The sequence below is a fragment of the Oxyura jamaicensis genome, chromosome 2 (assembly GCF_011077185.1).
Source record: "Oxyura jamaicensis isolate SHBP4307 breed ruddy duck chromosome 2, BPBGC_Ojam_1.0, whole genome shotgun sequence".
Taxonomy (NCBI): Eukaryota; Metazoa; Chordata; class Aves; order Anseriformes; family Anatidae; genus Oxyura; species Oxyura jamaicensis.
The window spans coordinates 60,328,091-60,340,548 of NC_048894.1; the positions used below are offsets into that span (position 1 = coordinate 60,328,091).

The following is a 12,458-nucleotide window of genomic DNA, read 5'->3' on the forward strand; positions in this document are numbered from 1 at the left end:
CACTGTAAAACAAAACTCATGGACCTTATTTAAACTCATATGTGACACAGATTTTCAGTGTACTGCAAGAATTTTCCTGAGGCTTAGACCTTTTCTTGCTGCACAGCTAATTGTGGATGTGCCCAGCCCCTTAATTGACCCTGAAGTTCAGGGAAAAAAAAAAAAAATCCTGCATATTTCTCTCTGCTGTGAAAATATCATCAAGCCTTAAATTTCTATATCTCTGTTCTGATGTTCAAGCAATTGTATCTTAGGTTTTTTTATCAGGAAGTTAAGTAGCAATTCCCTTATGCCCTGCTATATTTTAATGACTCAGCACTTGCTTCATTTTTGTAAGATGAAATATTACAAAATATTCTATTTCATGTCTGTGCATATTTACCTCTCACTGCTTTTCCATATATAGCTAAGAGACTTATTTTACAGTTGGCAATTAAAATATATTTTAGTATTTAAACAAATTATGTATTTTATATGTACACACAGAGATATACCAGTTGCCACTATGTAAGCAGCTGCCTGTGAAATGTTGTCAGAATAAAGTAAAATGTGAAGTGCTGCTGTTGCTGGTTTGTAGAATTAGGTGAAAGTGAAGAACATGTTGTTGTTGTTGTTGTTGTTGAGTGAACAGAAACTGTGGTCTGCTTTACTGGATGTTGCCTCTCAGTAAGAGCTGCTCCTTGGGTGAAATTGTTAACAGCTGAAAAGTTGTGTCCTGGCTGAATCTTCATTTCACACAAGCGTGCTTATTTACCTGATAGCTATGGCATGGCATTAACTTAAAGCTGCTTTGTGGGACAATTGACATATATGGAAGTATTATTTTTTGTGTCAGACACGCCACTGATTTTTTACAACATATTAATGACCTAAAACACCAAAGATGAAATTCATGGATTATGCATAGGCACCAGATGTGCCTCTGTGGTTCTCTCAAGCACCCTTTGGCATCTCCAGGCATGTATTTTGGCAGCTGAACCCTGGCCGTGGAGGCTTATCAGTTTCCAGATTATGACGCCTGAACATAGGTGTCTCCATTTGAGTTCACTTGTGTTGAACTCAACACAAGTGTGGTCAGGAGGGGCCAGACAGCAGCCCTGGGGGCATCCATGGCCTTAATGGCCCTGATTAGCCATATCTGGCACCCCCCAAACTTTCACATGTGCCAAGGAGTCCCATTTTACCTCAGCCCTGGGCATCCAGTTCCTCCTGGGCCATGTCATAGGCCCCACTTGTCCCCAGCCCCACTTGTCCCCAGCCCTGCCTCCTGCTTGACCCTGGGCCCCATACTCCTGCCATGTCTCCTGCTGCTCCCAGATCGATCCCCCAGACAGAGTCTGGACCTCGCTCATCCACGTGCCAGTTGAAGGGGGATGTCAGTGAACACTTTGTCACTCCTGGCCCAGCCCTGCTGCCATGAGGAGTAAGAGAGAGGTGTCTAAATTTCAGCATCTGTTGCCAACTGTGAGGCCCCAGAGTATCCTCCCTCACTCCCCAATGCCATTCTACAGAGCTGGGTGTCTCCCTTAGGATCAGTCATATTTGCCATTTGTGGATGTCTCGCAGAGTGTCACAAAAGGCACTAGGTAGCTTTGTTGAGTGAATGTTTTTGACTTCAGGATTTTTAGGTTGCTCTTCTGTCTCCACAGATTGCACTGAAGAGGTGGGTATTATCTCTAAGGGGAGGAGAGGCACCCACCTCATGAGTACACTGTCACGGGTGTTTTAATCTGGAGTCAAATGGAGGCTGTGGTGAAGAACATTTCACATGAAATTCAATCTATTTTGCATGACTTTCTTTCCTTTGGGAACGATTAGGCATCCCATAAATCTATTTGAACATCTTTAAACCCACCTCATGTCCTCCCTCAAGCCCCTCATTTTATGGATCTTGTGCATAGGACTGAGATTGAGAAAAGAATCCAGGCAATAAATGAAAAGTGCAAGCTTTGAAATTACTTTAACTGGGAGACATTGTTTCCTCCATAGCTGGAACCCAGGTTTCCTTACTTGTCTGTGAAGTCCCATACTAAACTTTGGGGGTTTCTTGGTAATTGTTAACGTGCAACATACAATGGATTGATACTGCTCTCCCCTTAGGAGGTTCCTTTGCTAAACAAAGTTGATGCCAAATGCTGTTCCTGATTGATACTCCAAAGTAAACTGGACACCTGAAACTGTGATCTAGACTAGTGGAAGGGAGCTTTTATTTTTCCAAGCCAAGAAGTATTTGCAAACTGTATTCACAGATTTCATCTGACAGACATCTTTTGAGGGGCCGAAGTCTGCTTCAGATACCAAATGACTGCTAAGCCAAATACAAGCAATACAATGTGCAGATAATTTGGGTGTCTCTGATGACTGCCATTTCATCCTAAAATGTATGTTTAATAATTATCTCACAACTGAGAGTGCATTTTTCCCAAGACAAGAAGAGACACTTTTAAATCTCAAGCTCACAGGTCAGGCAGGATTCATAGGAAGGTGAGGCTCTCTGTTTTATGCTACAAAATTATCTCTGCAGGAGCAGGCCAGACCCTTTCCAACTAATTCCTCACTTCCAAGGAGTGTGCTTGATCTGATGTTTTGCTTTTATGATTCTGCCTGTTGATTGCTCCAAATCTGAAGTCTAAACTGCAATCATGCTGGGCTGCCTTTGATTGCCCCTTGGATATAACCTGCTATGCCTCTGCAGCTTTAGTAACTGTGTTAATTGTTTTCTCACAGAATGTGAAGTTGAATGATCAAGTTATTTCTGACTATTTTTAAAGCAGACTGGTATATGTTTCTTCGGGAATTCTTTATAATAACTGACCCTGGAGATAGCTCACATAGCCGAGCTCTGGACCGTAATGCATTTACTGAACATGATCCAGTTCACAATAAACAGTTCTCAACAGTTTTCTACTAAATCTTTTAATACATAGCTTATACATGCTAATTGTGAATATAGTTATGAATATGCAGCTATAGGCATAGACAGGCTACATATATATTCAGAAAATCTATATGTATATATATATCTGTGTGTACATATATATCGAATATATATGTATATATTCAGAAAATCTATATGTATATAAAATCTGTAAGTCAGAAAATCTTTATGTATAGATTACTTTTAGCCATATACTTGTAGATTCTGCGCTTGCTGACCTTGCATACTTGAAATGTGCATTAAAATAATTAGTTTGTGCCCTAATTAGGGAATGTGAGTATGACTGTAGGAAGATGTAATGGGTGTGGAGGTAGAATCCTAGCTTGAGGAGGGAGATATTTAGTCCTGAGGCACTGGAAATAGAGAGCAAAAAGGTTGGGACTTTGTCTAGGGAGGGCACTAAGTATTTCCTGTTCAGCCCTCATCTCAAACAGAGTGAGTTGCTTTGGGCGGCAGCAATCAGAAGTAAAAGGGTAGTTAGAGCATTGCTGCAGGCACTGAGTTTTCTTATATGGCTATTGGGTGCCACCACTAATGTGGGGCAGAGGTTGATGGCTCTAGCCTGAAAGTTCGTACTTTTCACATTTGTCCAAACTGTCTGAGGAGTCCAATCGATTTGATGCAGTTTCCTTCAACTCAATATGTTACTTCATTGCTAGAATGATGAAATTCTTCCTCTTGAGCCTTCTTGGTGGCTGGACAAATTTGGTGCTGCCCTGGTAGGTACTGGCATGCTGAAAACCTCCGTGTTTTTAGAGCAGTTTGCAAACCCACCTTTTTTTTTCAAGTGACACACTAGACAAATAATTCAAACCCCAAGTCTCTCACAGCTGGTAGAAATAGAAAAGAAGAAATGTGTTTCTTTAAGACAAAAAAGTCCAAATTTGGAGGACAGTTCTAGGGAGTATAAGAGAAGATTGTTAAATAGGGTATTGTAGCATGCTGAATTAAGGCTGCATCCCAATAGCCTATTTTATTGTTAAACTTCACATAATGAAGTAGTCCTTTGCATTCATACTTCTGAGATCCCTTAAGGCCTATCATGTAAATTGTACCTAGCTGTTTGCGAACAGAGCAACAGCCTTGCTTTACATTGCAGCTAAAAAGTGCATGTTATAATAGAGGGCATTTGCCAGGTGGTACAGAAAATGCTTTCATATGAATTAATTCCCCCAGATTCCAGTATTAGTCTCAGAGCTGCATTAATAATTAGCTTTTCTACATTTGTGTGGGGCAGGTTAGTAAGTAACCTATGCTGCAGGCTCAGCATTGCGCAGAGCTTTTGACTCTTGCTAAAGTGGAGTGATTCATTTGATTTTGCTATCAAGCGCTTGCCGTGCTGACCTTTCCAGTAAAGATGTATTGTGTTTACATCCTGTATGTGACATGATAGAAAAATCAAACTCTTCTGGTCTGCCTGGAAAGCTGTGAATAAATGAGCCTGGCAAATAGGTCATATAGTTCCACCTTTTGTGGAGGCATAGTGGCCTGCCTTTAGTATCTGGGTGGAAGCAATGATTTTTCTGGTGCATCAGAAAGCAAATGCTAGTAAGACACAAACCATGTGATTTATGGCTTTAGTCATTAAAACTTTTTGTGGGTCTCTTCAGGCTTCTGGTGGCTGTGTTATGGCTCTCATAATTCCAGTGCTAAGGCATACCTAAATACTATTCTTTAAAGAAACTAGGCCAAAAATAAATGTACACAGAAGTCAGTATTGCCAAAAAGACTTAATGCTTCTGAAAAGGTCTGTAAGACCTTTGACTGTAGATGACAGATGATCCTAAAAAACTGAGCCTCATTGAGAATGTGTTTCTACCAGCTACATAATACTGCCCATGTAGTAAGACCAGAGAGTAGCAAAAGGTATCTGACAGTAGCACTGACCCTCTGCTAGAAAGTGCAAAATACCAAATTGTTGTTTGGAATGTGACTGTAGAGAACTTTATCAATTTTCCTAGTGAGAGATGTTGTTTTGGGTGGTCAGTATGCCCCCTTGCTCATATGCACAGTTTAACACAATTGCCTGACAGACTTGTGGTAATTTGTATGTTGAGATTGACCATGTGAGCTAAGAACAATGATTCTAGAGCTGGAATCTGGTGAGAACGTCTGCTGTTATCAAACCACCAGATTGTGAGGTTTGCCATTACGTATGCTACTGAGATTTCTCCCTTGAGTTTTCTTGCATATTATGATACTCTGACTCATTTTGCTACCTTATGTAAAACAAATAAAACAAATTATGAAATGATAAAGGAAGCATCAGTGCTCTCTTGGGAAATTTCATTTCAGAGGAGCACAGCATCTGCAAAATGGCACCTATTTCTCATTCCCCTTCAAGAAGCTGCATCTCAATTAACAAAATTGATGGCCTTAATGAAGACAATTGGAGCAGTGGTTTCAGAGCCACCAGATGCTTTCGTGTGAGAGACCAAAAAGGAGAAAGTGTGCATCAATAAGGAGAAAATTTAACTATATAGTCATCTTAAAAACAGTGCTTTTTATAATCGGTATAGGATGGTTTGCAAGGTGTGTGGAGCCATCAGTGCAATATTTTCATTCTGTGAATAATGAATAGTGTGTTAGGTGATAAAAGTGCATTGACCTTCACTAATAGGGAGTTGCAAAATGTGTAGATCAGAAGCATGTTTTGCAGAATTCAAAGATTTAAGGATTTCCAATGCAAATTTGTATTTCTGGTATTTTCTAGAAGGGTCTAGTTCTGTTACCACTGAAATTGAGAGATTTATTCTCAAATTTAATGGAAGCAGGCCCTTGCCCACAGGTGCTTTAACATCATGTTTCATACAACATTTGCTACTGGAGGAAAATGCATATGGCTTTATGCTGCTTAGATGTTTCAATAGCTTTGTGACCTGTTAATAAGCCAGGCTGAGGGAGATTTTTGTTAAAAAATATTCTTTTGAATGAGTTGTCAGAATTTATAACAGCACATATGGAAAATATTTGCATAGTGGTTTACTGCTTTGACTTTTGCTTAAACATTTTCCAGAGAAGTGGTTGCTGATGACTCCTGACACTAACCAACCACAACAGATCTCCCAGTGGTTTAGGATACCAGGAGTAAAACTATGCAGTAGTCCAGTTATAAACATCATGTTTGAGTAACGTGTGTCCATTACATGCTATTTATTGTAATAAGAAAGTTAATAATGCCTAAGCTAGTTATTCTTAGTGACAAAATGTCATGTGTATGAGTAAATACAGGACTTCTACTGACAATGAGGGTAGCTAACAGAGTTCAGAGCCTTCCAGCTGCAGTTTACTGGTTCAAAAACATCAGAAATCCTTTCATGCGTAAACATTGTTGACATTTGGATAACAGAGGTTCATGAAATTGCTGAGTATCTACTTCCCATTTTCTTCACAAGCCAAGAGGTTATACCAGTGTTCATGTCAGGGAAGACATGAATTGGGAAGATAATTTCTGAACCTTCACATGGCTTCTGAGTACAAGGGATCCCAGAAGGAGACTGACATGCATAAAACCCTATATATGCATATAACCCTAATGGCAGAGCTAACCCTAACCCTAAACTTAAACACTAAACCCTAGCCCTAAACCCTAACTGTAACCCTAACCCTAACCTGAGCTAACCCTAACTCTGACCCTAATGACCGTGACCCTAATGACTCTGACCCTAATCCTGACCCAGACTATAACCCTGACCCTAACACTAACCCTAACCCTAATGGCGGAGCTAATGGAGCTAACCCTAACCCTAACCCCTAACCCTAACCCCTAACCCCTAATGCTAATCCTAATCCTAAAACCCTAACCCTTAAAGCCCTAAAACCCTAAAGCCATAACCCTAAAGCCCTCAAGCCCTAACCCTAAAAACCCTCAAGCCCTAACCCTAAAAACCCTATCAACACTAAAATCCCGAAAACCCTAAAACCCTAACATGCTGACCCCTAAACCCTTAAAACCCTAATCATTAAAACCCCAACTCTAAAAACCTTAAGATCCTAACCCTAAACCCCGAAAACCCTAACCCTGAAACTCAACCCTAGTTCCCTAGCCCTGAAACCTTAAAACCTGAACACCGTGTGAGAAACACTCTGTGGCCAATGGCATAGGCTCGGGCGAAGATCTCAATGAAGTAGCATTTTTGTTCGTGATTGCAATGGCCAGCGTCCCACAAGCAGGAGCATGCCTACTGGTTCCATAACACAGTTTATTTACTTCTACAAGCAGGCCCCAAACCGCCCCCAGATGCAGGCCCAACCCCCCCTCTCCCCCTCCCCTGCAGACCCCAACTGTCTACAAGCAGTTCCCAACTCCCCTCCCTCCCCACCCCCCAAGACCCGGGCCCCCAGCCCCCCAAGACGCAGGCTCCCATGGTGTACACTGGCATCAGAAGTCCTTGGACTTCAGTGGAGTTATGACAGCTTATACCAGTTGAGACTCTGTCTCCTGAAGTATTCACACGTGCTCCATTTGGGGGTTTAACTATCATATGAAAAATATGAGAACAACTCCAAAGCAGTCGCTCATATTTTGCAGCTGATTTTTCCATATGGTAGAGCTGGATGTGAGAAAATGTGATTGCAAGCTGATGTTCCTGTAGTTTACAAGCACTTAAATAAGTACCTTGAAGGATATTCAGAAACAATAAGCACAGAGGGTTTCCATAACCTGCAGGGTATTGAAAGTGTCCTGGGGAACAGCTTTTTTTAGCAATAAAGTATGTGCTGTCATGTAGTACAGATTTTGTTGCACATCCTAGGAACTGCGAAGTCCAAATTGTGCTACAGTCAGAAATAAAGTAAAGCAACCTGTTTTCTTCTGTTCAGTCTGAGTTTTTAAAAGTCTGTTGATATAAGAAAGATCATATTGATTCATGTGCTGATGAAACAGCTGAGAGTCCATAGCAGGCTGCAACATGCAGTAGCCACACTAAACAAAATAACTGATGTTATTGTTTTTTAGGAGTTACGTGCTTGCAAAATATTTTGATGTTTGCAAAAGTAGTAAGCCATTTATGTAGGGGCATGGATTTTTTGCAAGTCTAGGCTGGCATCAATTTTGAGTGGTTTCAAATGGGTATGCAGGGGATGCAGCATTCTTAATAATACTTCTTTGTGTTTGAGGTTAAGGCATGGGCCAGGCTGACTTGAACTGGACCATGGCTGTGAAATATACATGTCTTTCTTTGACTGGAATTCTTCCCTGTCCAAGTGGCTGATAAAACCAGAAATTTTAGCCTAGAGACATATACATAGAGACACTATCCATAGCATCTTGGGCAGGCCACCTTTTCTGTATGAACATGTATATGCTTACAAGATGTAACATTATTCATCAGGTAACTCAATTCAACTTATGAAATTGCTCTTATTAAGTTTGACACAGTGTATGTACGTTTTAAGGCATAAACTATAACTGAAATGTGATTGCAATAATATAAGTGAACTGTCTTTTTGCTTACATATTTTTTTTTTCTTTTCCAGGCAGAGGGTTCCAGGCTCCAGAGAGAATTGAGAGCATATTTAGCAGCCATCAAAGGTGATTTTTAAGTCATGTTTTCATAAACCAAACTTCTGATAAAAATTGAGGCAAGTGGGATTGTTTAAGGTATACAAAGGCAAATACAAGTAATGGCTGCTTTAGTGAATATTCTACTTTTCTAGTTTGGATCCATCTCAAGCTCTTTAATCTGTTGCTAGAGTTTCTGCAGCTTTGATGTCAGCTCATGTGCAGAGTCCTGCCTGCATGGCTTATCTTCAGCTGTCCTTTGTGTGCAGAACTACTGCAAAGAGGACCCACAAAATCTGCACATGTTGCTATTTGTCTTTGCAAATGCTAGATATCAAAATACTCTATGCAAGATGAGAGACCCCTTGCAGGTTTCCAGGTTTCATTACATTTCCAGGTATTACAATTGAATGATAGATCTTCTCCCTCTGAAATCATGCTCCCTGAGATGTGATTTTTCATTTGTTTCTGACTGCTGGATCTATTTTATTTTCTTATTAAGTTTGAAAATAGTATGTAATTGCTTTGTACTAAAGATCCAAATAGCAGAAGCTCACTGGTCAGTGATTAAATATCAGAGAATAAGTAAACAGCTATTTAAATACTAGCGGACATTCATAAATCCAGAACACTCACCTTAGTGCTATATACAGAGGTTATTCTGTCTTATCCCACTTGTCTTCTGAGAAGTTGCAGATGAGGTCCTAAAGGGAAGGCAATACAAGTTGGTGACCATCACAGAAGCATTAACAGCTTCTTGAGATAAATAAATAGAATTCTTATATGTATGTATTTTTAACCTGTCTCCAGTCCAGTAGAAAAAAAAAAAAAAAAAAAAAAAGTGTTATAAACCAGTATCGACATTCCTGGAAATCACTGTGTCATAACAAAGCTTCAGCTGCTGTTGTCAGGCAGGGAAGCTCCTTTTGATGGGAAGTGTAAAATGGAGAGCAAAGCAGTAGCTTAATGTCTTTGACTGCTACTTGCTAGAAGGACTGGGCAGGGAAAGTCCTATACCAGACAAAAGGTAAATCTCCTTTTAGAGATTTGCACTATGTCTTTTTGTCTTTTTTCTTTTTTTTTTCTTTTTTTTTTTTTTTTTTTTTAGAAGGAACTTCAGCATGTTTCTTTTGGGGGGGACCCACTGGATTCATTGGATGCTGATTTTACGTTCTGATTTTTCAGTCATTCCCTCCCCACACGCATTATCAGCTGTATGAATAGCCAGAAGCAGCGTGATGAGGCTGTTTGGCCAGATGGCTTCTCTGTCACGTAGGCTGACTGTTTACATGCTGCTTTGATTTCCGTGTTGGTGACAACAATCCTCCTCTCCATGTTTCGTTTTCTTTCTGTCTCTCTGACTCTCTTCCTTTCCTTGTACTTTGTGTATTAGTGGACCTTTGGTTGGTTTACTATCTAGTGGGCTATTCTTTGCACCAAGTTTTGCCTTTAACTTTGTGTGAAATTTTTCATTGTGAAAGTTTTGCCTTTTTAGCTGTGCTTTTCTGTTCTTCATGTTTCTCTTGTTGCAGCCTGTAAGTCCATATTTGAAAATAAGTTAGATTGACTTTCTCCCTGGGAATGTAAAGTGTTTGCTAATACCTTTTTATCTTCATGTCTTTAAAGAGATCCAATCATAAACAGCTCACAAGAGCATAAAAAATGTTATTCTCCAAAGCCAACAAGCCACCAGTGGGCATCCTTGGCACATTTGTTGGCACACATTCCTTCTGAGGACTGGGACAGTGGCCAAGAGCAGTAGTCCAAGATACACATCTCTGGGTCTTCCCCAAAGCTGATGAGTTCAGCAGTGGCCAAAGCCCCTCCAGCTTACGGCTGGCAGAAGGAAATTTGGCAACTGCTACAAGCTCTGTGTTGCTGTTCTTTGAAAGACAGCCATCATTAAAATTATGGGGGTGGCTATGTAGAGAAGCATGGGAACCTCCACTATGGGTATTTAGGCACTGGAGTGGGATTCCAGTATGTAGGACATCTAGGCTTTGGAGGCATGCTGTGATCAAGGGATCATTTTAAAGGGGAAAAGGTTGATCATATAAATGCACCTGATATCTTTGTATTCTTAGAGTGAGAGAAAAGCAGTTCACTTTACAAGGTTCATTTTAAAGGGTTTCAGGAATTGGCAAGATAGCTAATTTTAACTAAATGCAATTTGTGAAGCTGGAATGTTGTCAGTTCTAGTAGTTGTCATTTGGCTGCATGACTTTTGAGTGACTGAATATTGAAAGCTGAAGTATGAGATCTGGGCACAAATTTAAGCAAGGAACGGTCAAAGGATCCTTCTCATCACCCTTCATCCCTTCATTTTAATATACTCAACATTTTCTGAGGCTTAGTATCACACATTCTTAAAGTAATCGAATTTTTGATGTATTCAAACTCCTTCCCTAATTCAGAGGTGCTTCTTAGTCTCAGCTGGATCCTTACCTTTACTGCTGGTTACTCAAAGACCCAGAGGAACCATATCATAAAGCTATTGTAAATCTGAATGGTTTTTATGTGGTACTTTATTTCACCTGCCTGGTAGTTCCATGTCTGCTATGCATCAGTGGTGGTTGTACTGCCAATACTGCGTACTGTCTCCCACAGCTATAGTCATCTCATGCCTCGGGTCTTTTGTCTCCTCCTGTCTCCTTGGCAACATGTATCTGGATTCTCTACTCCATGATATTTTCTTCTAGCTTTTGAGAGCTGTAGGTGACTTCAAAGGTTTTATGGGCCAATTGTTAAAGACACTCTAAATCAGCGTCCTATTTTCTACCCTGAGCTCTTTGCAAGTACAAGTACAGATGGGGAGATATATACCTGGATTTGCATGAAGGTGACAGAGGTGAAAAGGAATCCTGCATCTTAAAAAAGTATTTGTCATGTGGCTTAACATAGTGAGAAATAGTAATTGGTCTATAGGAAGAGAAATTGAGGTTCGGAGGGGCTATAAGTAGTTTTACTGACTAGCTGTCAGTATGTGGCTGACAGAATTGCATGTATCCTTCAGATACACATATCTTAAAATCAATCATTTAATTTCTTAGAAGAAAGAAAACCCTTTGCCATCTTTCTGTAAAATTTAGCAATGAATTATGAAACAGTTGAGTTGTTCTAGTGGAAACTAATGGGTAATAGGCAATAATAAATACACCCCATGTGGCAGGAGAACCTCTCAGTTCCCTGGAGAACCTTACATGAAGTTCTCTTTCCCCACTCAATCTTCCAACCTAAATGATTCGATGATTCTAAGAAATAATAAAATATTAAGAGCCAGACCAAGGTGCCTCACTTAATTGAGAAGATGGATTTTTTTCCATGATTCTGCCTAGATTTCCCTGTCAGGGCATGAGGAAACTGAGGAAACCCCACAGTATGTGGATCTTGAGGTTGACATGGAGTCTCAGACAGGTCTCAATATCCATGTGAGTCTGAGTACATGGGAAACGTGATGGTAAAGAGTCACTTACTCTCTGCCATCCATAGGGCTCTGTAATAGGAATGTCTCTGCATGCCACCTGTGAGGATCCCTACTGCATGTGTGCCTTTAGGAATCCTTTGGGGTTCCAGGAACAGGAGCTTTTTCCCAAAGAAAGAGGGATGATTTCATGTGAGAGCCTCAGACTTCAGTGAACATCATTTTTTCTAAGCAATTCAATTATTTGGGCATTTATAGTTATTAAATAAGTGACCCAATTACCAAGAATAAATGGTACTTAATGAAACAGTTAATATTAAATATACATTTCTAACTGTTCATCAGCAGTAAAAAATATTTTCACATTTCATAATGCTTTCACAACTTGCTTTAAACAATTTATCTTTCTTAGCGATAGCAGCTGAAAACAGTAGAGGCAGCCTGCAGTCTATGGATGACACTAATCCTCTTAAGTGCTGAATAACACATAAAAGATATCAGTACATAAGAAAAATCTCAGTGTGAAAACCAGCCAAATAAAAAGAAAGAAAAGAAAGAAAGAAAGAAAGAAAGAAAGAAAGAAAGAAAGAAAGAAA

At 40.0% G+C, this 12,458-nt stretch overlaps 1 protein-coding gene across 2 annotated transcripts in view; it reads left to right on the plus strand.

The window, feature by feature from the left end:
- The window catches only part of AMPH (amphiphysin), a 125,390-nt gene that overhangs the window by 57,172 nt on the left and 55,760 nt on the right, over window positions 1-12,458 (plus strand). For both annotated transcript variants that reach the window (XM_035317495.1, XM_035317496.1), the window contains exon 3: window positions 8,417-8,471. In XM_035317495.1, the coding sequence (XP_035173386.1) occupies window positions 8,417-8,471 (55 nt within the window). The remainder of the gene's footprint in view (window positions 1-8,416; window positions 8,472-12,458) is intronic.